General features: G+C 42.8%; 1 protein-coding gene across 2 annotated transcripts in view; it reads left to right on the forward strand.

Moving 5' to 3' along the window:
• Nucleotides 1-9,394: 9,394 nt before the first annotated feature.
• The window catches only part of rbms3 (RNA binding motif, single stranded interacting protein), a 236,651-nt gene continuing 218,848 nt past the window's right edge, over nt 9,395-27,197 (forward strand). For both annotated transcript variants that reach the window (XM_068711238.1, XM_068711242.1), the window contains exon 1: nt 9,395-9,583. In XM_068711238.1, the coding sequence (XP_068567339.1) occupies nt 9,410-9,583 (174 nt within the window). In that variant the 5' untranslated portion in view covers nt 9,395-9,409. The remainder of the gene's footprint in view (nt 9,584-27,197) is intronic.

Below are 27,197 nucleotides of genomic sequence, written 5' to 3' on the forward strand. Positions count from 1 at the left end.
TTTAACGGCCAGTGTAATAATCTGTGCACCGAAGGGCCTCCGTTGGAAGCTCTACTTTGCACTAAAGCATCGGAGGCTCCCCTGTCGATAACAAGACAGTCACTTCATTATAGCTTCACAAGTCATCCATTTATTATCTATTGGGCCCCATCACAGGAGCATGGAGGCAGATGTTGCAATATATTAATCAAAGGTGCACCGTTGTGTCAGAAATGTAATTTTCTGCTCCGGCGCTGGAGATCTAATTGTTTGATTCGATAACAGAAGTACGTAGCGTGCCCGGGGGCAGAGTGCCACGCGTTCTCCAGCATACACAAATAGTTGAAGCTCGGGCCCGAACAAATGTTTAAATTTAAGACGACAGGCATGTTCTTTATAAAGAAAAGAAAAGAGAAGTGAGAGTACGATCGGTAGGTTGTTGATAAGAGGAACCTCAGTGGTGCCATAACACACTTCTACAATTATTACTTTTAAAGGAATTAACAAATAGTGAAATTTACAACGGGGTCAAATGGACAATTAAATGTTTACTGTGTTGACTATTTTAGGTTGGTAGGATTTATAAAAATTTTTAAAAGGTTTAATACGTTATTTCTGTAATATTTTAGGAAAATCAAAGCAATGTCTACTATCTGTGATAGACTATGTATTGCTCTTTAAAAAACAGCGTTCAATTATTGTTTGTATCTTTCATATTCCGAGCGAAACCAAAACGTGCGTGAAGCAGGATCCTCAAATGAAATGTTCTGTGTTCACTCTCTGCCTCCACTCAGAATTCCTTTAATCGACTTACAACATTTTACTTCAGTCGCTACTTGGACCCAAAGAAATTAAAAAAGAGATGGCACGACACTTCTTGAAGGCCCGAATGTGTGAATGCACAGACACGTCTGCATGAGCGTAGTGGCTTAGTGCCGATTATAGTTGCACCAAATGTTGAATAGGACTTTCGAAAAACACATTCACGAGAAGCTGTGAGAAATTCACTCACACCAGCGAATGCGAACGCTGACCACAGCCAACGACGGGAGCAGAGCAAAAAAGCCACATTAGCGAGCGTGCGAGCAAAACGCGCCTGAGGAAGAGGAAGGGAGATGCAGAACACCCAAGCTCGCAGAGAGACAAAAATAAAGATATATGACTCTCATCGCAGTTTACAACATTTTGTACAGATTTAACAGAGGGGACGTTTTGCAGAGGAGGGAAGTGTTATTATGAACGTTGATAAAAAAAAAAAAAAAAAAATGACATAACGGCAGAGTGGAATAGTCTGACATCTCTGTCCTTTTATTTTTGTTTGTTTTTTTGCAGCAAATAAAAAAACGTCAGCAAACCAAATAAACCGGCAAACAAGTGCAAAGTGAAATCCAACCCTCACGGAGGCAAAGTTCCCCGTCACACCCACAACAAGCAGACAGAGAGAGGCAGCACGAGACCCCCGACAAAAACCCCTTTCACATGTAACGACTATTCCCCTTCATTAAAACTGCTAGTAACCCTGTTAGGCTGGAATAGACTCACTACGGGTAATCGTGAAAACACTTTTAATCAACGCACGGAAACAGCAGAGACCTTGCTAGAATGCATTCACTCCAAATAAAGCAGGCTCTTTATAAACAGGCGCAGCAAAACAGCTAAGACCCTGATAAGACTCCTCACACTCTCCATGGCGGAACCTGCCTGTGAATGTCTCCTGACAGCTCCTTAGCCCTTGTTAGAGAGAATCACTTCCTAATGATTCAACCCAGCTTGGAAACATCAACACACACCAAGTAACACTTGGGCGCGCAGTTTTACATGAAAGCATTGAGCCTGCACACGCGTGCAGCGGCTGTGGTCGACTGGACGAGCTACGAAACAAGACTAAAATTAAAGTCGGCGGGACTAAAATATGGAAGTCCATTGGTGTTGGGTAATATTTTACTCATCACCAAGTCAAACTGTGCAGCCAAAAGTTGTACAGGCTTAAAACAAAATTAAAGAGAGTCTCCCTGGTCAACAAAATATATTTTTTTTGCTTTTAATAACAAAATTCTCCTTTTTGTTTCAGACCAACTGAAGAATTGAACCCATGTATTTAATGTTTGAATCTTTGAGAGCTTTTTAAAACCATAATAGAACTAATTGGCCTGTAATTCTTTTACAGTTCACACCCGTGAAAGGAAAAAAAAAATCGCCACCTCTTTGCACACTGTGGTTGAGACAAATGTATGCATGTGCTTGCTCATAGGCACCCACACACGTACACACTTGAGCATACACGCATACAATGCATGCACACACACACACACACACACACACACACACACACACACACACACACACACACACACACACACACACACACACAGGGAGGTTGACACATGGTATATCAGCAGGCGCAGTTCTTTTGTCCTCTTGCTAGTTTTAGCAACACCACTACTCTTGGAACACATTGAGCTTTTGTCCTGAATAAGGACGACGCAAATGCCAAAACAGAGCACAAATGAGAGGAACATGCAAAATTGTACTCATTATCACTGCTATTTTCCTTTTTTTATTTTCTCATTTTATTCACCTTATAAGATACCATTTCTATTTTTTATTTATTTTTTACCATGAGAATACAGGGAATGTTATTCTGAAAAACCTCTATTTTTCCTTCCGAGCTTTCCGTTGACCAGTAAGCAGCGATGACAAAAATCAACGTTGTGTTGTGTGACTCAGAGGTGCTCGCTCTCTCATGCGGCAGCAGCTGTATTTTGGTGATGATCCGGAGCGTGGTGTTTGAACTTTGCCAGAGCTGCCGATCATGCCGACGGTGGGCGGGGTCTGAGTCATCGGTGATGTGACTTTGACAGGTATGATTCAGTGGCGAGGAGCAGGCATGCGTGTGCACAAACCAACACTATGATTACAATCCAGATCCAATGAATCCATGATTACAATATTTGTCTGCCACAGCACAGCAGGGATATTCTTTAAAAAAAAAAATGCAACATGTCAATTTGTGTTTCCAAAGTACAAATCGAAAAGGGCCTAACTTTCCCTTGCTGCATCCTTCTTGCTTTCTGTTCAGGTATGCAAGCCTCTCTCTCTCTCTCTCTCTCTCTCTCTATCTCTCTCTCTCTCTCTCTCTCTCTCTCTCTCTCTCTCTCTCTCTCTCTCTCTCTCTCTCTCTCTCTCTCTCCGTCTCATCCCAAACAGGCTGATCCCACAGATGCTGCCACTCCTTCATCCTGGGTGTGAGAAATATGGCAGGCCAAAGGTGCTACTCTGTAATCACGCTGGACTGTTGTGCCTCGTCCTGCTGGCGTACATAGCGAGACGTGCTGGTGACCCGCCACAACTTCACAAGGGCTGCTGCGTGACCCCTTGGGGGGGGGGCCTCAGCAAAACAAACAGGAACATGGACTAAAACACTCTGTGTCTGGCGTGGACGATGCTCACGACGGGGATTGGGCGAAATGGGATGCTGCACGGCCTCAGAAATAGTGAAAGAGGCAGATGTGACATCGGTTCTATTTTCACTTGCGCCTGTTGGCAGTGAAGGCCGATTATGAAATACAGTCTTCATCCAATGCTCTGCGTGTGAACAGCAGATTCCACGGCTGAAGCTTTTTCTGTCTGCCTTCCCCACATGCTCTTAACAGCGCTCTTAACACCTACAATTATTTATTTAATATAGATATAGATATATAAATATATATATATAAAAATGAAAACATGATTGGACCAAATTACTTACATCTTGCGTCAGCCTGTAAAAAGCTTAACATCTCGACACTGGCTTTTAGTGAAGGCCGCAGCTTTCCCAGGAGTGCGGCATGCCACGACAACGGCTGAGAGCATGGCTCCACCACACCTCCAGACCCCCTCTCTTGAGTTGTTGCTCCTTCTATTGAAATGGACGTTGTACAGCTTTTGGGCTCGACACTGACAAAACACAGAGCACAAATGATAGATTGGGCCCTGAAGTCGCTGTAAAGTCTCATAAACTCATCCATGAAGCCCAAAGAATAAAAACCTCTGAACGCAATCAACAGTTCCCACGATGCACCACAGATGACTGCCAAGGGGGAAGAAGGGGGAAGAAGATGGTAGCATGAAAATCCGGGGAAAAAAAAACTTTTTATTTGAAGTACACAAAAATGTACAACTCACAAAAGCCCAAACTGTAGTATCACAGTTTACTTTACACAAAAGCGTCTCTGTTGCTCATGCTTTTGATCCAAAGTCTCAAAGTGCCCCCTAGTGGGTCTTTTCCGTCTCTGCTCTAAACCAGGTCTGCAGAACATTTGACCCTATAATAAGGTCTCAGTCGTTCACCGTGCTAATTAAGAGGGGCCTTTTTCTACACAATCACAGGATAACACCCGGTGCCTAACACGGTTGGAGTGAATTAGCTGTTTTCTGTACGCTGTTAAATGTCAGTGAGGGTAAACTGACTTCACGGCACCAAGATGCTGCAAAATCGTCAAGCAGTTGTACGTGTGTGTGTGTGTGTGTGTGTGACGCAAAGAAACCCATCCATAAATCATGGATCCTTGCAGTTCATGTACTTTAATCTGACTTGCATTTTCTTCCCTCACTATACCGCCCTACTGCGGTCAAATACCTCCACAGCTTCGAAAATGACAGCTCGCCATCACCATTAGCACATTCTTCGTCCTCCTGATTGTGATAAACGGCGCTTCCCCCTTTGCCTCGCTGTAATTCAAGCCACACGGAGCGCGAGGAAAAAGATGGACAGTCTGTGCGTAGCAGCCTCCAAAGCCATTGCTGATTGACAATACGCTCTGTCTTTCCATCCCTCCGTAACTCCTTGCCACGACGAGGCCTGGCATCTTGTCCCACTGGCTGGCCCTGAAGGAAAACAATTACCAGAGAAGCGGAACAACAATACCCAGAAAACATCTGCTTGTGCCGGCTGGGGCCACTGACATGCCTGACTGTGTGTCCCTGCTGGCATTTCGATGGAGGACACATGCCCGCCTGGATACGCAGAGGGGCCCCCCGAGAGTACGGCGGCTCCTGCTTCTCGAGGCGCCGTGCCGATCCACCTGCCTCTCCGACTGCATGTCTGCCTTCTCTGGCAAACGGCGGCAGCTCCGTCGGAACAGATGAGGGCCCGCCTGTCGGAGCAGTTGTTCGTTTGGGTGATACCCTTCTGCTTGGATGAGAGCGCGCACCAGTATGGCCTCTAAGTTGAAGGCAGACAGGGAGGTGATGGAGATGGCACAATCGGCCCCATATGATGCTGCCTCCCTCTATGTTATGGCTCAGCTCAGCAGATTGGAAGGCCCCATTTAGGCTAAACACTGCACACAGAGCTCAGCAGTGATCAAAGACTGTACATGACTGCACGCTGTAGAATAAACATGTACTGCATGGCACCTATTGGAGGATAATCATTTCCTGCCGACATACACACACACACACACACACACACACACAAACACACACAAACACACACACACACACACACACACACACACACACACACACACACACCACAACACTCCTGCTTCCTGACATAGTGGACCACAGAGCAGTTACATGTCCCAGAATTTCATTTTATCATTTGAAAGAGTGTGGTTTGGTGGGTATCACTATATCTTTACCATTCAAATTGTGTTGGTTCAAACCTGCCTCAATTCCACTCAGTGTTTATTGAGTTTATGTTGCCACCTTGTGGCCATCATTGAGGTTTACTGATAGCCTCTCTGCTATAATTCCCTGCCAATTGGTTCCCGATGTCGGGCTGGAATCCCCCAAGGGCTCTCAAGATAAATCAAAAGGGGTCACAAGATAATGTAAGAGATCATTCTTGTTCTACAAATGAAACAATCTGAAAAGGAGAAGTTAACTTTTTAGCTGAACTGCTCATACAATAGGTTGTCACTCTGTTTTAAGCCAAACACGATGGGAACCACAGTCGATAAAAGCAAGAAAAAAATATTATGTTACATATCAAAAATTGTTTAAAAAAAATGTTAGATGTACATGGGGTATAGTAGTAGAAGTATCAATGAGGTCAAATTAAATTAGCTTAAATTAAATTATAAAGCATTACTTTAAAGAGAATTGTATATGGTTGTAAATTTATCTCCATAGGCGAGTTCTGACAGCGTACAAATTACATTTTCAAAGAGGTGTTAGTCGATCACTTTACTACTATTCAAATTATTATTATTGAAGAGCAATTTATTCTTTACACCGTGCATGTTACATAATACATCTATTTTCACTCACAACAATTGCACCACCTGTTCAGCTTACACTGGCCTGACTTCACCTTACCTCCAGCAGGGTAGGTTGGCTCCTCCTACGGTAGTAGAGCCTCTGCTGCTTTCAGGTACTGTAATATGTCTATATATGTAGACACGCATACCATTATATATATTACCATCCCGCTGTTGAATTGAGTTGTTAAATAATATTGACAGTTAACATTCTTATTGACAGTAACATTCTTATAATTTAAAATAAACTATAGCTATTACACAGTCACACAAATATCTGTGTGATATCTGTAGGACCTTTTGTAAAGCCCTCATGTTAAACAACTCACTGGTTTGCACATAAAGGCTGTAACCTTAAGTCGGGTATCTACTTTTCCCTTCTAGTTTCTGATGAAGATTCATATCAAAAGTGCTTCGACCTGCATCTTAAATTGTGTTTTGCGTTTTCAAAAAAATAATAATTCTTTCAATAGGATACAGGATCTTTCGAGGAGCACCTGAAGGCACCGTTTTTGACACGCGGGCTTGGTGTGACCGGGAGGTGGGTGCGAGGGAGGAGTGTTTGGTGACAGCGCGCGCCGGGGACACGCCCCGCTGTGACAGCAGCAGCAGCAGCAGCAGCAGCGGGTCGTGCGGCTTTGACACCGTGCACTGCCTCCTGAAGTGTCTCGCGGCCACTCTGCTCATTTCTGACGGAATAACTTTTCGTACACCTAAATGAACCGGCTGCCTGTTGTTCTGCAGTGGCTTTCCGTGTCAGAGCAACAACAGAGATGTAAAGCAAGTTACACTACCGCATCCTCCTCTTGATATGCTTCTGACATAACGAGGAGCCAAGAAGTGACAGAGGTATTTCGGCATTCCTTTGCGACTTGTTTATGTTGTTGTGCCTCCGCCATGCGCCGTTGAAGCTATACCGTTATAACACAGACAACGGTGCAACGTTGCCATGTCGGCGGCGACAAGCCCTCGGTATGATGTTGATAAGTCGCCCGAAGCCGCCACAATATGTTGTTCGAGTTGTTTATTTTATCTTTATAAGTTAAATGGCCATTGGTAACTGCAGCTTAATTCACCGCGAATTGAAGGCAAAGCAGGCGGATGCACATTAGCAACTCAGGAAGGAGCCAACTTAGAAGGTTTTTGCAGCAGTCGTCCTACAGTTTAGTGCTGCCCCTGCGCCTCACCTGCTGGGCAACTAGTCCTAGTATATAAACGATGTTTGTAACAATAAATAAATTTCATATCAGTCAGAGTTTTGTGTATGTTAGTCTCAATTAGCAGCTTTTTGTATCCGTTCTTCAATATACTAATAGCTCGCGCGAATACGCACGTCACAGGGGTTAATTAACATGGGCCGACAGGTGCGTTCACCTGTGACATCAAGGCGCCGAGTTCCGCAGCCTGTCTCTCTGCTCTCGATGTGCTGCGTTTAAGTGTTGAGCTTAACGTCCTTCGGGACGTGTATTTATGAGGCGGCTCATAGTCGAGGGGACGACCAGGTGACCTCATAGCTGACTGATGGCCCCCGGGATGCAGAATAAAGCAACTCAATGCTGAACATCAGCCGGCCGCTGATCTCAGATGGATAGTTTCTGATCTGTCCTTCGGACGAGGTGACTTCTCTTTGCTTTGTTTGTCTCTGCTTTATTGTTTAGGGACTTAACGACATGGCGTACTTGCAATGAAACCTCGTTAAAGTTATAGTGCATTTATTTTGCACCCAGCCCCCATGTTGCTCAACACAAACAGGCTTATATATTGGAATAGTGTTTATTATGCATCCTTCAATGCATCCTAGATGATATTTGTTAATACTAAGAAAAAAAAGTCAGGTTACACTGCCAGATATGAGGTCAAAGGTCAGGATCAGCTGCAGTACAGTGCTCTGAATATGACTTTTATTCATATTCATATAGGGATTCACTTTTTGCACTCAACAAGTCTTTTTGGGCTCGGAGGGTTTGCAACTGAATGAATTGACCCAGATGTATGTACAGTGAGTGGCAGCCATATTGGTTAAAATGGTCCTTTTTCCTCAAGACGTTTTGACTCGTCACAGCAGGAAAAGCAAAGGTGAAACACATTTTGTTAACTGTGGCTCAGTTCCAGTAAGCCGTGACAATCAGCCAGCATACACAACACCAGCTCCCTGGAACTAGCTTGCCTAAAAAAATTTTGGTTTTTGCCTACAACAATCACTCAATGTTGTTATTATTATTATTATTAATTGCGCCATGTCAAACATGTCCGTGTGAATAAGGTGTATACTTTCCTTTCTGTATCCGGATAAGGATCATCCTCTATTGCTGTCCCACAGTTCCTTGTTTCAATAATGGATGACTCATGACACAGGAGTTCTTAAACAGTAGATTTTTATCTGTCTTAGTTCATTTTATAATAAAGATTTGGGTTTGGTAATAATGATGTTGCACCAACACATCTTCATTAGGTCTATGTGTTGTCATGCATTGAAATGCAAATAGTGCTGAAATATACAGTGTGTAATGTTTGAGGACAAAAAAATCCAGAGGCCAGAATACATTATCATTTAATTTATTTGACCAACCTTTCCCACAAAGCTGCAGTAATAATTATAGTGGGCGGAAGCTTTAGGCAAAGTCTCTAACATACATATAAACAAAACAAATATAGAGATATACTTATGTAAATGCTAAGCTAAATACATGCATATGGTTGATTTCTATTATCTTTAGCTTATTGAAGTTACTCACATTTACATACTTTTGTAAATCCTTGTTTTCTTTTAGTAGGGCTTTAGTAGGATCTTTTATAAAGCCCTTATATAAGACAACTTACTGGTTTGCACATAAATGCTGTAACCTTATAGGGTCTCTTCTTGTCCCTTCTACTTTCTGATGAGGTTTCATATCAACAGTGCTTCTACCTGCACTGCATATTTATATCGTCTCGCAAAAGTTTCTTATATCTCCTCCTGCGCTCATCCGCAGTAGAAACCAGCAGTCAAGGAAGTAAATACTGATCTGTGTGTGTGTGTGTGTGTGTGTGTGTGTGTGTGTGTGTGTGTGTGGGTGTGGGTGAGACAGTTGTGAGAACAAGTCTATGAATCCTTTGTGTGCGGTCCACATGTCTAATTCGTCCCCCTTTTCCCGCCTTATCTTCCTCCAGCTTGCTCTTCCTTTTTCAAGGCACTGCATTGGAAGATGGACGTCCAGAGTGGCGTTCAGCAGCCGGAGCCCCGCCCTCCGGGCTCTCCTCGGTCAGGGGCCAATCAGCAGAATGAGTTGGACAACAGACAGACGGAAGCCAGCGGCCGGTCCTCCGCTGACAGCCACAGTCAGGATGCGCAGCCAGCAAACCAGAGAGACGACAAAAAAGTAAGTGGCAGACTCCTGCTGCTGCACATCTGTAGCCGCTGCTGCGTGTGTGTGTGTGTGTGTGTGTGTCTGTCTGTCTGTCTGTCTGTCTGTCTGTCTGTCTGTGTGTGTGTTTTGGTGTGTCTGTACATGTGTGTGATGAGATCCTGCCTGTCTGCTGAGCTATTCTGGATGATATGTCCCATACTTTCGCATGGAGAAAGTCCCGCTCATTCACACAGTTATGTCTTGTAGTGCTGCAAAGCCAAGTTGCAGTGCAGTTCAGAGTACATAGACCAGTACTACAAATCACGGCTATGCTATGTGCATTTAGAATTGCTTAGTATTACATCAAACCTAAGTGGCTTGTGCACGTCTCCACGCGTGAGCGCTGACTCTCAAGCATATCAACCCTCTGCCATCTTGGAGCCAAGAGTGAGTGAACGGTCCTCACTGGCTCTCCTCCAGCTCAAGGACGTCAATCATGCCTCTCTGGCAGGAGCCAGAACCGCTCTCCGTCAATCTGCTGGAGACGCCTCTATAGCCACATCAGATACACAAAAACATTCACCAGATAACTGGACCGACTGCTACTGGCAGCTCTGAATTGGATGCTTGTCATGGCTTGCTCTAGCAATTGTGAGTCCTATTGAGCAGGCTCGACACAACACTTCAGGGTCTTCATATTGGGAAAGAAAAGGGGCTTTTGAAGCATTTAGATAACATCAAAAACTCTTCTGTGAAATAAACAAGATTAATATGCTTCATTCATGAAATGCTGCATTAATGTGCAGTCAAACTCAAGTAAAAATACATCCATAATTAGCGTATGCATTGGTTGGAGGTGCAATGCTGTTTTGAAGTTGCCTCTCAAGGTTATATTGTCTTTATATGACAAATAGACATTTTGTCTGCGCTGAATGTGCCCCAGGATTCAATATACCCCACCACATGACTCCCTGACTGCACTCTTATCTTGCATCATATTTGTTGATCCGTGACAGAAAATTACGTGTGAAGAAACTGGAACCGAAATTCTCCTCACTTTTTTGTGTCGATACAAGCTATAACCAAAGTGAACATGTTTCATTTTTTTTGGACTCTGGTGCAACATTATCATTTGGCATTGTTCTACTTTTATATTCCACTTGGAGAATAAAAGCTATAAGCCAGTTAATATATAGCTTGCTACAGTCGGCACAATTGTATTTTGGATCACAGCACATACAGAGTCTCCGAGTAACGCAGGGAATTTGGAAAAAACATCTTGGGTTCGATCCCCTCAGCAACCGTGCGTTTCATAGAAGATTACTCAAGAAAGCTCAGGAACAGTCGTCCTTTTTAAGGGTTGAACGGAAGGTGGTAAAGCTGACCATGCACTTAAACCTCCACAGTAGCCCCTTCCCCTTGCTCTGGACCCTGACCCGTGTGTCTATGTGAGGGGCAGTACACAACCTCTAAACCGCCCCCAAGGGATTACTTCTCGCAGCCTCCCTCACCGTGATGGCGTCGGTTTGTGCTCATTATTCTGCAATTAGCTTTGTTGGAATCTTCAGAGCATCAGCGGACCACCACTGATGATGAGCTACTCTGCTGATCTGAAATATTGAACTAATTGGTGTCATAACAGCCTGCTGACCTTTAACTCGTTAACTGCTCTGGAGAAATACGCCTCACGACCGCACCTAGTTAGCTCGCTGATCCTGCAGTTTTTAACAGTGTGTGTGAGTGTGTGTTCATGTCTGTGCGTGTGCAGTTTTTTTTTTTCATCTCGTGTGTGTGTGTTAAACAGAGCGATCCATCCCTCGCTGTGGTAATTTGTGTTTTCTTTCCATTAGAAGTGAGTCATTGGGGATTGAGCTTTTAGGCGTGGAGAGGAATAGTCGTACCAGTGATTATTGCCGTTATTTGATTACACAAATGAGAGACATTCAGGATTAGAGGAAGCAAATTATATTAAATTGCTCCGACTGAAGACTTTGTGTGCACTTCCAAATGAGCGATCAGAAAATTAAAATTCGTGCAGATGTCATTTAGTCAGGATTGGAATCAACTCCGTGTTTGTTAACTGATAAAATCAACTTGTGTGAGCTCAAGTCAGATAAGTGGAACTTTTCTTGACTTTGTGATGACTTGTTGTCCAGATGCTCTTGAAGCATTTGCCTAATTGCTTCTCATTCATCATGGCTTTTAAGTTAACTGGAAAAGCAGATGGCTTCTCACCTTGCTTGGCAATTTGGCTTCAGCGGCAGAGTGACACGTTGGGATGTGATTCACTCTGATAGCTAGTTGTTTTTTGTCTTTTTATGTTGCCTGTAAACTTGTTTTTGTTTTTGTTGCAGGATGATGGAATAAAGATGTTGGGTAAAAATTGTAAGTTCTAGAATCAAATTAACAAATGTGTGCCAGGGAAAGTTTTTGTCTTCTCCATCAGCATTGCTGGAGTGAGCAGAGTGCAGTGAGTTGAGGTAAATATGGACAGGCATTCTGAACACCACCCCCCCCGTCCTCCACACTACAGATTACCTCGGTGGTGGCTGGCGGGGCCCAGATAATTACCTTGTGTTATTTCTCCTCCCATACTTTGCTTTTGAAGTCGTGGCTACTTGGCCGCCTAGCCGCCTCAGCTCTAATAGCATCCCGGCACGCCATCGATCCCACAGCCCTCCTCCGGATACGAACGGGTGGTGGAGGTGGGCTGATGGGTAGTGGAGGGAGCAGTCCAGGAGTCTGCTCCATAAGCCTCTGCAGATTTCCTAAAGCACAGGTTAATCAATATTCTAGTATGCCTGATAATGGAAACGGCACAATGCACAAATGACTGTAATATGCACATTAAACTGCAAATTGAGATGTGCTCTTTGCGAGCGGACAAATTGAGAACTGGCACCTCGTCAAATACTTGTACATTTACAGACGCAAATGTCAGCCTGTTTTTTATTGCAACAAATTGAACCCGATGAAACCAGATGAATTCCTTTCGCCGAGCATCCAGCACGGCAGTTCAGAAGATTCACTGTAGTAGAAAAGTTTAAAATAAAAAAGTCCTTACCGCTCAGTTTTGTTGAGGAAATGAGTGGCTTCTCTACTCAGCTGTGTCAGGAGAGTCAAATAAATAGTAGCTGTAATAGTTTTAGATATGCTGTGATGTCTTAATCCTTTGACAGCACAAACATTCACTGCCATGCAGCAGCCTATTTCAAGGAAAAAGCCTTTTGGAAACAGTTGCCCTGCAGAAAGGTGACGTGTAACTTTAAGTGTGATGCCAGAGAGCTGCAGATACAGTATAACTCTATGTGATAATCACTTTACTGTAACGCTATCCTCAGCTTTATTGGCAGCTCTTTTTTTTAGTTAATACAAGTACATTTCTAAACAATTCTGTCTTGATTATACTGTGTGGTTTTAATACTACGATGAGGCAAATTGCTTGCTGTGTATAAAGGCCTACATTCAAACTCGGACATGTTTCCCACCAGTACCAGAAACATACTGGTACTGCATTTCATAGACAAAGAGAACAGCGAGGACATGTTCAAAGCTCCTCCGAACATTAAGTCCTAAGTGTTGCCAGAAATTAAACAGACAGCTTGATGAAACCTCTGCAGAGTGCTAATTTGGCAAAACTGTAATGAAGCGCTGCAGGATCACTTCCAAAAATATCCAGTCTCGAGTTGAGGTGATGCAGCATTTACATCAGCACCCGACGTGGGAACAACTGACTGCTGTGTTGTTTGACAGTAAATGCATCTATTTTTTACTATTTTCTCACACTGAAAAGAATGTACTACATCCTGTCCGGTGAGGTAAAGGTAAATACAGGGTCTCCTGAGGGTCCAGAGCAGGAGGTAATTGGGTTGGCTCCTCCTGGTTTGGTGAGGTCAAGCCTTAGTCCATGATCTTGTGTATTAGGGACGGATGATCATTAGTGAGAAGGTGAAAGAGCATTAAAAATTGATTCAAAAAAAAAAAAAAATCCTTTTATGTGTGATCACTGCATGGATGCCTAAGATAAACTTAAGCTTGCCAGCCGCATGTGGACTTGTAGGGATGGTGATGTGCATTTAAATGCAAATGGAACCTCTGCTCAAATAGTTATGTTGGAACATTTTGTTCAGATAGAGCTTTCTCTTAGAAAACTGTACCGTAGATTCTTTAGAAACGGCAACAGTATAGACGGCAGGAAATGCTAATCAATGCGACCGCTCTGCTATTTCATGCGTTTCACGACTAGCTCTGGCTATTTGTAGAGACTTTATTTGTGTTCCTGCTTACTATTTTAGTTCTTTCTTGTGAGAAGTCCTCTCTAGTGAGAAGTGCTCTTTTTAATCTGTCATACAGAAGAAGAGGGGATGATCAAGCATGTCAAATTCGTATCGTGTAGTCATGTATCAAGACGCAACCTCCTTTAGCGGCTCTATTTATCTCTCATCAGTGCGTTTTACTCCTCTGAGCGAAGCGTACACTTGGTACAAAGACACATGGGCACACACACACACACACACACACACACACACACACACACACACACACACACACACACACACACACACACACACACACACACACACACACACACACACACACTGAACACTACCAGAAGATCACAGGGACCTTATTAACTGCTGTCACAACACATTTATCCCTCATCTGTTTCTGGGAGCTGTCGTGAGCAAAAGGTTGCTCTCTGCTGCAAAGTGGGAAAGTGGGCTCCTCACTGCGTTTTTCATTCTCCGTAATGGAGAGCGATGGCACGGGCCGCGGCCATCTCTATCTGTGGCCCTGTCCAAACGGGGCTGGTTTCTGCCCGAAAAATAGCCCCGCTGTCAGCTCGCCTTAGATGCCGGGCCCTTTGAGAGTCAGTTAAGGGGGATCAGTGCTCGCCCGAGTGTGTTTGGCTCAGTGGCATGACACATTGCTTTTATTGGATCACCGACCACTCCTAATTCCCCCCTGCCCCTGACACACATGACCTAAGGGGCTCATTGGACTCACCAGTCATGACTTCAACATCCTACCCAGTTGACCTTTAGCCCTTACACTCACAAATGGCTTGTGAACAGGGTTCGGCTTTTTTGTTTACAGTTTTTCAAAAAAGGCACCTTTGAGATGTGTGGTGGTGGTTCCTTTGCGTGTCCTTGTTTGTGACGATGCACAGTATGTGTGATGATTGGTGACCGTGGCTAAGTGGAGACCAGGGCCGCCTTTCAATCAGGGTCCTGCTCCACTAGTCTCATGTCAATGTGTCCTTGAGCAAGACACTTAACCCCAAAATTGCTCCCGTAGCTGCGTCTACGGTGTGTAAATAGATACTGAATTGTAAGACGTTTTGGATAAAAGCGTCTGCTAAATGACCGTAATGTAATGTAATGATTGTACAGTGTTGACATCGTAGTTCTTTTCTAAATATAATGCACGATATCTTAGGATGCATCAAAGCTGACTTTTTGTTTCCTGAGATTCTTTAAAGCCATGAACTCCACAAATAAGAAATAAAAAACGCACTACTGTTGTCATGCATTCAGTTGGTTCCTAAAGAAATATTTGCTGGACGTGCAGCTTGATTTGCAGGCCAGAAATTTGGCACGGTAACGAAAGCACGAGCACACCCTGTTTAGAAGGCCATCTGGAAAGTCCTTCGCTGTGATTAAAAGAATCTCAGCCCCTCACATTTTCACTTTTTAATGAACTGTGCACCCCGCGGATGTTTGCTGTGTGGAGGCATGTGTGCTGGTACGGGTTTGTGTGTCTGACTCAGTGTCAAGGCTGGGAACTGTTCACTCTCTCAGTTTGTGATGACTTGGCAGCAAAGGAAAGGTCAAGGAAGACTTGTGCGGGATTGCCAAATGTGCTAGTTTAGCAGTAGTCAATCCTGGTCTTCTCAGGGTGGAATTTTTATATGTTGCCAGAAAATATGTTTAATGTTCTCATTTCTGGCAATAGGCTGCACATCATGTGGCTCTTAAAGTAATAAAACTGTTCTGCACAACATGTTCAATAGGCCATTGTTTGTGGTGGAATTACAGAAACATAATATGCAGCTTTACAATCACTTTCTTCAATGGAATGTTTGTGGATTACATAGTTTGTGGCCTGTTCTTGGGGCCATTCTGGATCACAAAAGGGTCCCCTAGTCATTGGTTGTACAAGTACCCCGTATTATTACCTCCAAACTCGTCCTCCTGTCTCCTATTTCCAAGAGTAAATTGTGTCTCCTTGTAGTGACCTTGCAAACTCAATGCACAGCAACTGAACTGATCCTCCTAATATCTGCTGACAAACACTTTTGTACTCATCTGGCTTTTAAGAGAGTCGCTCATGTTCACAAATATTGATTGAACTTTCCTCAGCCATGGAATTAATATATTTGATTAAAGTGGTGTTCCTCTTTAAATGCACTGAATGAGAGGAAGCATTTTATTCTTTCAGGTGAGCAACTTTCAGTACAAAAGCAGTGGAAAAGCAGGAAAAACTGCTCTATTCTGTTCCTTTTGTTTCTCATGAGTCTATGTTTCTTAAGATCGCACATTTTCCATGACGAGACAAAAACATGTGTATCTTCATGTTATTTTTAGTCCTTTACAAATGAATGAAATCATTACAGCCAATGTCGTTTTTTTATCTGGCCAAATACAAAAACGCAAAAAACCTCATAAGAAAGCCTTCCTGCCATATTTCTAAAGAAAAAAGATATCAGTGGTTTTTGCAACCAATTGCACAAATGGAGAAAAAGAAATGGAGCCTGCTCTGCTGATATTCACATTAGTCATGCCAACACACTGCTTGTTCTTTTGATTTGCCTACAAAAACATTGTTTTCCTCGACCCCAGTAAATGTGGAAATTGAGGGTAGATCGGATTCAGAACTGGAGACACCCGCTGATGCCATTTTATTTTTCTTGCGTATGGGAATGATTTGTTTACTCCTCTATATGTGTTATATACACTCACAAATCACACATGTACTGCTTTCCCTTAAAACTACTGTCTGTATTCGTACAACTTCGCAGACTGTGAAGAAAATACAACCTCCGACCTGAACGTATTTTCTTTGTTAAATGATAATGACTTATTAAGTATGAAATGTCCTGACATGCTATAACTGTATTTTTCGGGCCATCTCTGAGACAAGAGCGTTCACATGCGAGGATGACCTCAGCTCTGTTCTGTCTGCTCTGACAGATGCTACTCGGATTAGTCGTGACACACGCGCTCAAATATTTCCATTTGGGCAATCTGTTTCTACTTGGAAATGTCGTTTGATTAATTATAATCAAGCCCTTAGCATCAATATTTTCCAGTGTTTAGCCGAGACTTGGCTTGCAGTCCTCATAACATCTTGAGGAAGCAAAAAAGCAATATGTTTTTGTTTTTACCCTTTTTCGCTGCTTTACAATTTTATTGAAAATAAATGAACAAATACTGCTTTATATAAACCTAAACATAGGAAAATTTAAAATGGAAACCGCAAAATATAAAACTTGTAATTCATTAAATCTGTCCTATAATATTATTTTGCTGAACTATTGCATGCCCACCCTCTTCTACACAACATTGACAACATTTAACAGTGCATAATGACAGGAGACGCATGACTGTAACTTAACTGAGAACTGTTGGTTGAGAGAAGTGGTTTTACTTAATGTGACGCAGACCAGAGCTCAAATGAATGTGCACTCTGTGAATACAAAAAGACATGAAAATAACAGCAGTGACAGTAGTTTCTCTCAGTCTTCCTGTGGTTTATTTAGTGATGTGTTCAAAACAATGATCCAATCAAGGGGGCATATGAAAATAATCTTCAAAATAACAATAGTGTACAAATGATCTCCTATTGAATTAGAAACCACAATTGTGTGTGGCAGGGTGGATGCACATGGCTAGGAAAAGCTGCCTAGATGTGTGTTTATGTGTTTATGGTTTTAAACACATAATTTTGGGGATAGTGTCTTGCTCAAGGACTCTTTGACATGCGACTAGCCGGGGATCGAACCACCGATCTGCTGATTGAAGGACGGCCCTGCTCTCCACTTAGGCATCGTCGCCACAGCTCCACTAAGTATTATACTATTTGTAGACTGAGATTCCAATGGGATTGCGTAGGATTGTTTCTGACTCGTGTGATCAAAACATCTCAAATAACGCCATAAAGTTAAGTCCAAAAGTATGTTTAAAGAAATATATCAGGGGAAATATTCTGCTTCAATTCATATTTGTTGGCATTAAGCCTTTCAAGGTTCAGGTTGCTTTGTTACACACAAAGGAAGGCACGGTCTGTATTAATGAGGTGGTCTAGCAGCCATCTAACAGCAACATGAATTACATGTATTCAACCATATAACAAAAATCTATCTTTTTTTTTTTCCTAGTGTGATGCAGAGACTTTTGAAACCTCATTAGAAAAAAAAAAAGACACTTCATACAGCCTTTGTATTTAGTTGTAAACACTACTACTGTATATGCAGTATAATAACAATCCCCTGCTTATACAGCTTATGACCTGAATGCATTGTGAAGCATTAGATGAGCCGAGCTTGCGGAGCTAACATGTTCACAAAGCCTAAAACTCAGTTTACTCCTACAGAAAGCGAGCTGCACACAGAGGTTTTATTCATATTCAGTTGCAATAAACAACAATGCGCCAGATCAGCTTTCTCCACAGTTGTCACTAGACACTAGAACATGATCCCTCACTGGTTTCTCACCCATCAACACTGACTTACTATCTTCAGCCAAGCTGGAAAACGCCCCACTACAGGGTACTGAATCCTCGGGGCCCACCACACAATGAGCATTGGCATCTATGGTGGATGTTAAAGACATACCAACCCCGTGACTAACTCATAAATACAGTGCTGAAAGTCAGCAAAATGTTTAACGATGTCCCATGATATTTTTGGCCACATCTGAATATGATTTAATGAGGGAGTTCGTGTATCTAGTTTGGAGATTTGGCAACAGCAGTACATTTATCCGGGTGAAAATGAGAAAGCAAACAAACCCACCTTGGCAAAACTCTTGAGGATATATTTAAATTACCTCATTTCAACCTCAGGCCTCTGGATTCCCTCCGCACCAGATGTGGAACCTTTTTTAAAAAAAAAGTAAAATAAAGGGTTTCCATATCTCATAAACCCTGCTAGCACAGCGGGGAGTCTTGTTTCTAATATCACACAAGTTCAAACGCACAACTGGGGTCCTGGCCAAGTGAGGTACATCTGTTGAGGTTTAAAACAAAGAGCTGAACAACTCTGCAATGGCTGGCTGGCTGCTTAGCACACAGGGGCATCATTAGCTCTGTGATAATAAGAGCAAACACCTCTATTATGTTCCCTGGGGCATGTAATATATATGTTCACACCTGGTTAGACTGTGTGACAATCCCTATTAGTCTCAGCACTTGGACCACGCCTTCCCGCTCATTAACACCACAGATGGAGATATAAGGCAAGGAGTAGATAACGGTAAAGTACCGTACTGGCTTTTAACTGGAAATAAAATGGCGACCCGGCCAATGCGTCACACTGTGCCGTGTGCCACAGTTGTGTCATGAAGATATTACTGTTTTAAATGCTGTTAGAAAGGCTTAGCTGTCTGCAAGCACGCAGGTCAGCCGGCTGTGCCCTGTGATGGTGTGCAAATGAAACGGTAATAGAGGGTTTCATCACCACTACTAATTACTGAATGACAGTTCTCTCACCTGTGTGTGTGTGTGTGTGTGTGTGTGTGTGTGTGTGTGTGTGTGTGTGTGTGTGTGTGTGTGTGTGTGTGTGTGTGTGTGTGTGTGTGTGTGTGTGTGTGTGATAGGCCTAATTAGATAAACTCTCATTACACTTAAAAGTGCATTACTGATGCTCTTTTGTAAAGGCTGTAATTAGAGAGCTGCAGAGAGTGAGTGCTAATTAAGTTATTTCTCAAGTATTATTAGTTTGCTTGTTATATGAGCCAATTGTGTTTAAAAGGATAGAATACATATTTGACTTCATGCCAGTGCTTTCATTTATATATATTAAAGCAAAGAGCTATTACACAGTGAGAGTGTATGGCAATATTTACATCGTTCGCTTCTAAAAGGATTTCTGTCTTTATAAAATGTTCACGTCACAATGGCCGATTTCAGCCAGTGAAAGCAAGCTGTAAAAAAAAAAGCAAAAAAGCAAAAAAGCAAACGTCAACATGTACACACATGCACATTTCTTGTCTCGGGCTCTCAGCCTGACTTGGCATTTTTGTGCATGTGTCATCCGATGCCTGCTGCAGCAGCAGCAGCAGCAGCAGCCGTGTGAGCCCCAGATCCTCTGACTAATCCAGATTGCCTTCTAATCCCGATCACACTCTCCTCTTCCTGCCATCGAGTCCATTATTCCGCTGCAGTCTTAAAGCAGCCGGTCTCCTTTAACATACCTTTAGTCCTTTAATTGCCAAGTAAGCACTGATTACTAACTAGTGAAACTAGCAGTGTAAAGAGTCATTGTTAAAGGCCTTACCAACCCATGATCCTCTCACACAGGTGTTTTCATTGACAGTATTTTACCTGATTACGTGTGCTTGATTATCATCAGTCTCCTGTTGTTTTTGTTGCACAGTTATATTCTTATTAGTAGCATGTTTGGTGACTGTAGGCAGTGGACTGATAGAGATACAAAACAAACCTTTGCTATGTGTTTTTATTGGCCCTACTCACTAAGTATGTGCTGTGCATCTTTCTTTGTGTGTAATTACCTCTCTCCTATGTCCCTGCACCGGCAGACTTGAGTAACACTTGTAATGCTGTTAATCACTGTCTTGGGAGACCTTAACAGGCCTTGAAGTGAAAGCTAGGAGACCGGGTCACTGGCACATTTTCACAGGGTTGGCAAATCCCATCGGAAGGGCGGTACGATGGATTGAGAGCACGGACTGTTGTGCACAGGAGAGCGGGAGCAGATCGTCTTTCTACGCTCTTCTGAATGGACCTATTTTTAGCACACGGGACGGTTTTATTGGACGGATAGTCTTTGTTGCATGCGTGTGCCCTGTGGCTACTCACATTTATGCTGTATGGAACCTCTTTTAGCCTGTGTGCACAAGGATCATATAAAGGGTTGGGTCATGCAGCAGATGGGTTGAGGGCCACAGGTTTAACAGATAATAATGTGATGTCTTGTCATAATTATCGACGGCAGATACAACATCAATAAGGTATAACAAAATAAAGCTGATGACAGGACTCCAGAGAGTCTTTTCAACATATCTGAGCAGAAAGGATTTGAATAAAAGTATGCAGCATTTTTTTTAAAACCAAAAGGAACTGAACAAGTTGATTTACATAGTTGGGGAAGTGATGTTTAAGTCAATCCTGATGTTTCCTTGCACATAACATAATGATCCCAGTCACTTCCACATAGTGAGGGATACAGTTTATTAATGAATTAAACACTGGTATCTGATCAGTACTTGGTATCGGACGATACCCAAAGCTCAGGTATCGATATCCGGACTGAAAAAGTTGGATCGGTGCAACGCTTGATGCGAGTCTGTGTGTGAGTCATCAAGACAAAATGTGGTCCTCATGATGTCTACTGTAGCAGGAACCACAGAGGCGGTCCTGAGCACTATGCGCAAAATGCAGTTGTGAAACTTGTCCGATTTTTTTTTGCGAAAATAAAATAGTAAGGGCGCTGTTAGGAAGTAAGGGGTTAGGAAGTGGGGAAGGAGCTATTGGCTTGATTTTGCGTCGTGGCTGCTGGGAGCCCATTGCGAGATGGTCTCTAGTGAAAATTCCATGTAACATCCCGGTTCACATTGATTAGCTACATGCATGAAGCGCCACATTCACCCAACAGCTATGTATAAATCTGAAGTGACTTTCAAATGTTCATATGAAATACTGTTAAATGAACCAGTTTGACTTAGTAGGAGAGAAGTTATTCACAAAACTGAGAAACATGAAATAGTGTGACGGTAAGAGGCTGCTTGATCTTATATATTTAGTAATAAAGTCCTTTGCCCCTCTCTCTCTGTCTTTAGCTGTCGCACAACACGACCACATGGGATACCATTTAATCCAGATGGAAGTCAATATTTCCATGTTACTATGAAAATGAGCTTCTGTTCAATTGTTGCTTAAATAGCAAGAGCAGATACTCATTCTCCTCCTCGACATACTTAACCAGCCCAGTTAACATTACATTACCAAATGCCTAATACACAAGTTGCAGGTTTCCTTAGTTAGACTAGAACTAAGACTAGCAGTATAGATTAGCAATTAAAAACAGCCATGTCACTTAAATCAGCCCACAATCTTTGAATTAAAACTAATTTCACTATAAAAAATAGAGTTTTCTCACCAACTCCTGGGATTTTATTTTATTTTCTCCTGCTCATGGTTAATGACATTGTCTTTCACTTTCAGTAGTAAAAATAAAATATTCTAAATCTTAAAAAAAAACAAACGCTCAAGGACTGGAGTCAACCCCTCTCTCATTTCTCTCTGTATATTTGATTGTATTGGGTTTGCTGCATAGCCTGCCTGTAAGCTGTGCCACTGAAAAAAGTCTGGTAATATCTTAATTGACATTTTAACTTTATCGATGCAATATGAATATTTGGAGGCGATGTTGAGCAGAATGTAAATAGTTAACGACCCACAGGTCTGGATGAGTGACAGGCCAGCACAGAGACGGCACCACATTATCTCAGTGTATAGATATCAGAGAAAGAGGAAGGACAGAAATGACTATTTTCCCTCAGACGTGGGACCCAGAATGAATGTCGTGCCCAGGGTTAGCAAATCTCATTTACAAATTTCTGCCGGGAAAATATCCCTCCCCTCACCGTGTCTCCTCTTTCCTCGCCTCCCATCACAATAAAAAGTGAGCTTCTCATTTAGCAGAACTGTGGGCCTGGAGGCTAAGTCATAGAAAGCCATGTGACACACACACACTGCATACAAACCAAATTAATCTCAGCCCTACTGCGCTGGGCTCTATCTTGATCTGTTAGAAGGTTCATCTATTCCTTTTTTATGCATGCATTATTTTAGATTCTTGTAAAGTTTAAAAAATATATACTACCAAATACTGTATTTTAGGAAATGTTATTTTTTTATATTTTACAAGCTTGAGGGCTTTTTAAGTTTTTTTATATATATATATATATATATATATATATATATATATATATATATATATATATATATAAAAGAATATGATAAGAGATAAGAGAGTCCTGGCTCAGTTTCTGTGTTGTTGTTTTTCTCTGTCCTTGTGTGCACATCTGTTCACAGGAGAAACTGTCTTGCTCCACTTGGCCGGGTCCCAACATTCCCAGCTCTTTCTTACTTTGGCTCATGTTTGTTGCAGAATGAAAGGAGCGTTTTGAGAGATGATCACAGGCGTTCTCCCCAGAGGAATCTTAAGGAGGAAAGTGAGCCTATTTTCAGCGGCGTAGTGCCGGAGAGTGGGACTCATTATGACTCACTCAGGGCTGAAATGCTCTGGATGATGTCTGAGTCAGACGCCGGGGCCAGTGTCCGCTGCCATGGTGATGCACAGCCAAATGTAACTGAACTCGGAGAGCAATAGAGATGGAAATGAAATGAGGGAAGCTTAAAAGGGCCCCGAGGCGGCTCCACTATTGTCATGATAAAATTCCCTGAGTAAAAACTGGCAAGCTACTGTATGGGGCTCCTGCATGTAGGCTGATAACTCTGAGATCCTCTAATACTTCAGAGTGCACCGGCTTTGTGTCGAGTTTCTGATATTGAAGAAACATTGAGGCCAAGCAAAGCAAATTCAGGGACAATTCCAAAATAATACAATTTTCTCACTTTCTTTCTCCGGATTTCTTCGGGGAAATCTTCCGTATCTTCTCTGAAAATATTCCTTCTATTCAGCAAACATGTAACAAAATATGAAAGGCTTGTGTTTCGAACAAAGCCAAGAAGTGCTAATTAGAGCGTGAACGCAAGATGCAGACACGGATACAAAAGCACATACTCCACCAATGCACTAATAATTTCCTCCGTATCTTTTTGTGAAAAAGAACGTATCCTAATTCATCTTTGCCTCATACAACAGGAAGCTTGCTGTGAAACAAGTCGGGCGCATCACAAGCAATGTTTTCTTACTTTTCTTGATAAGGTACATTAAAAGAGAAATAGCGCATTTCCTCATTTTGACTTCAGCCTAACAACCCTAAATCCTCCAAAAAAGAAGTCAAAAAGTCAAGTGTGCATTGCAGGCTTCCACAATCACATGCCTCTCGCTCCAAGATGCTCACTTTGGCACCCTACGGCCAATGGCTGAAATCCAGTATGGCTAGCAGATTAGGAAAAACTAGGCATGCAGGTGCACCGAAAAGGAGCTCAATGTCTTGAAAATGGGAGAAAATTCACCTTTTTCAAAGACACTGGAATCCGGTACAATGCCTCAGTGTGAACACCAGTGTGTGTAATTTGACATGCGTGTGGCCCCCTTGCCTCAGCTTCACCGTACAGTCAGCAGCAGAGGACGGTGATGTAAGGACAGAGCCACGTAACAGCCCAGCAGATATTAATCCGATGTGCCTGGCTCGACCCGGGCAGGTTGGCCTCGAGCCAGCGAAAGAGAGGAGACGGTCAGATGACAGCGCCGGTCTCTGCCAAGTCCAGCAGATACAGCAAGGAGTCAGGCAGACAACACTTACTCTCTCTCTCTCTCTCTCGCTCTCTCTATCTAAAAAAATTAAATATTACAAATATTTGTTTTATTTTAACATAAGTACATAACATTTTTGACAAAGCTCTTAACTTAAAATTGTATGAATTCAATTTACATGTTTGTATACAATTGAAATTATTAAAATGAAGGATATAATTTTTCTAGTACATTGGTTGGAAAAGTTGGAAAATCATGTTATTGAGAAAATACACAGCTTCGTTATATGCTGACGCACACACACACACACCGACACACACACACACACACATACACCGACACACACACACACACACACACATACACTGACACACACACACACACACACACCCACACACACACATACACTGACACACACACATACACTGACACACACACACACACACACACACACACACACACACACACACACCAACACAGATACAGACACACATGCTGACACACACCGACACACACACACGCTGACACACACACCGCTCCCTGTCAGTCAGGCTGCCAGAGGGCAGCTCTGTGACCTGAGAGCCAGTGACGGACAGCAGGCACGCAGAGCTGACGGTGCTGAGGTGGAAGTGGAGCTCTGCTCCATCCAGAATGTGTCATTCACTACCTCGCCCTATACAGATTAAGACACTGCTTGAAAATGTGCAGAAAACCTGAAAGTTGCTGGAGGTGCTGTGAGTAATCTGTCCCATTTATTACGTAATCCTTTCACGTTAGTGTCACTGAGAGCAGTAGAAGAGCTTCCTTATTGGTATGCTTTATGATGTATGTGTTATCCTTTACATGCCATACGAAGAAGCACAGTTACATTGTGAACACCATGGAGTTTTAAAATGTTTCTGACACACTCACAGAACTGAGATCAGCCAACAGACGGCTGGTTTTTAAACACTCCCATGTACTTGCTGTTGCCATGTTGACAACGCCAAACATCATTTGCAGCCGACGGTGCCATCAAAGAATATCATGTCATCAAAATGTAATTTATTAATATGGAAGCTGTTGTTTGTTGTCACTTAGCTGGTGTGTTTGATTGGCCGATCTGTGTGCCACCGTCATGTTTCTCATTTCATTCTAAACTGACGAGGGCTCCGTCTCTTCTCTATTGATGACATCACTCATAAATGCGGGGCATGTGCTTCAACAGCAGCCTCTTACACTTCATGTGTTGGCTGTTTTCAGGCCGTGGTTATACTTCTGTGTCTTAAACACAGTGCAGTTGTATCACAGCAGCACTTGTTTAAGGGAAAACAAGGGGCACACAGAAATACCGGCACATGTGACCTCTCAGTGGAGCGTACAAACCGTAGTAGATGGCAGGGCAGCCTCTACAGGATCACAGAGGTGTTTTCAGTCGTCCAAAAGGAGACGAGGGAAAAAGTAAATGTGCGTGTGCTGTCATTCTTTTACTTTGATTTAGTCTTTCACGTCACCCTTAATTTGTTGATGATAATAGGAGTTTAAGTCACACCTGAAATCTTTGTAAACCAGCTATTTTATGCATTCCACTGTATAAAATATAATTATCCTGCTCTGCACTGTGAGCCAGAAGATGATAGCTCGAGCACAAAAAGGAAATTAGGAAAAAATGTGTCTCTCACCCCCACTAACACCTTGCTGACTGGGGTGGGGTTGATATCATTAGCTTGTTGGTCGAAGCGTCTCTCTCCTAAACTGAGTTCTGACTCTGTGCGATGGGCTTTTCACTCTGCATTTCATCCTGCAGGTTTCACACTTCCCAGAGGATGTTCACGTTTCAAAATCAGCAGATCCCTTTCTTCTGATTAATTTTATTCAGAGTAAATCACGTGTGAGTGTACAGTTGTGTGTGTGTGTGTGTGTGTGTGTGTGTGTGTGTGTGTGTGTGTGTGTGTGTGTGTGTGTGTGTGTGTGTCAACAGGCTTTGGTGGCCTGTTGAACCACTTAAAGGATTCTATTTAACGGGTCAGCCGAGCAATTAATCAAGGGTTTAATTGGAATCCCGAGTGGAGTGACATGATTTATGCAAATAAGGTCATTAATATGCAGGCCTGCATTCGATGCTTAAATTAAAATGGCTCATCCGCCAGCGCAGGCTAGTACTTTCATTACGGTAAATTAAAGCGCGATAATAACTCCAAATACACATATTTATTTTCCTGCAGACGTTCCGAACAGAACATGCCCACAGGAAGAAAAATATGAAAAGGCAGAGAGGAGGAAGTTCTTGTATGGGAGACAGTCAGGAGGAGGCAATGTTAATGGTGTTAATTCTACCTCATTAGAAGCAGACTGCTATCTGCAGGCCTTCAGTTTTAATTGGATCACCAAGCAATTTAAACCACATTTGGCTCTTAATTGCTTTTTCTGCACTTTATTATATAAAAAAAAAGTACAGCAGCAATAGTTTGCTATTCACCAAATCCTTCTCCTGGCCGATGCAATGCGGTGACACCGGCGTCTGACCTATGCTGTTGCCCCTGGTAACCACCCCCACAGGAGCAGTTTGTGATCGGCGCTCCTCAGTGTCCGGTGCTCTCACCCTCACCGTGAGCTGCTGAGCCACAGCCGAGGCTCTTTCTCCTGCTGTTTGTTTCATCCCAGGCTCTCTGCACAGGAATGTTGACTGTACTCAGCATCTGGGATCAGCAAGTCAAATCCACGAGTTGCCTTGTCGCTGTGGAGGTGTATTTTTGTGTGTTGGTTTTGACTGTTTTTGAGCTGAATACTGTTCATGATCATATCTGTGCACATCTTAATGTCATACAAATTGGTTTATCACAGTGTTAACTAAAAAGGTAAACTTAGTGGAGTGCAGATGTCCATCAGGTGTTTGCAACGACCACTGCTGTAATGTGGGATCGAATGAATACGACCCACATTTGGCTAGACGCATCGGAAAACACTCTTCATCTATACTTAAAAAATGAGCTGCGACGTATGCAGGTTATCGGCTCAAACTGCTCCTAAGTTGTTTTG

This window comes from Cebidichthys violaceus, unplaced genomic scaffold (assembly GCF_023349555.1).
Source record: "Cebidichthys violaceus isolate CVI_PGR_0920_01 unplaced genomic scaffold, fCebVio1.0.p SCAF_16, whole genome shotgun sequence".
NCBI lineage: Eukaryota > Metazoa > Chordata > Actinopteri > Perciformes > Stichaeidae > Cebidichthys > Cebidichthys violaceus.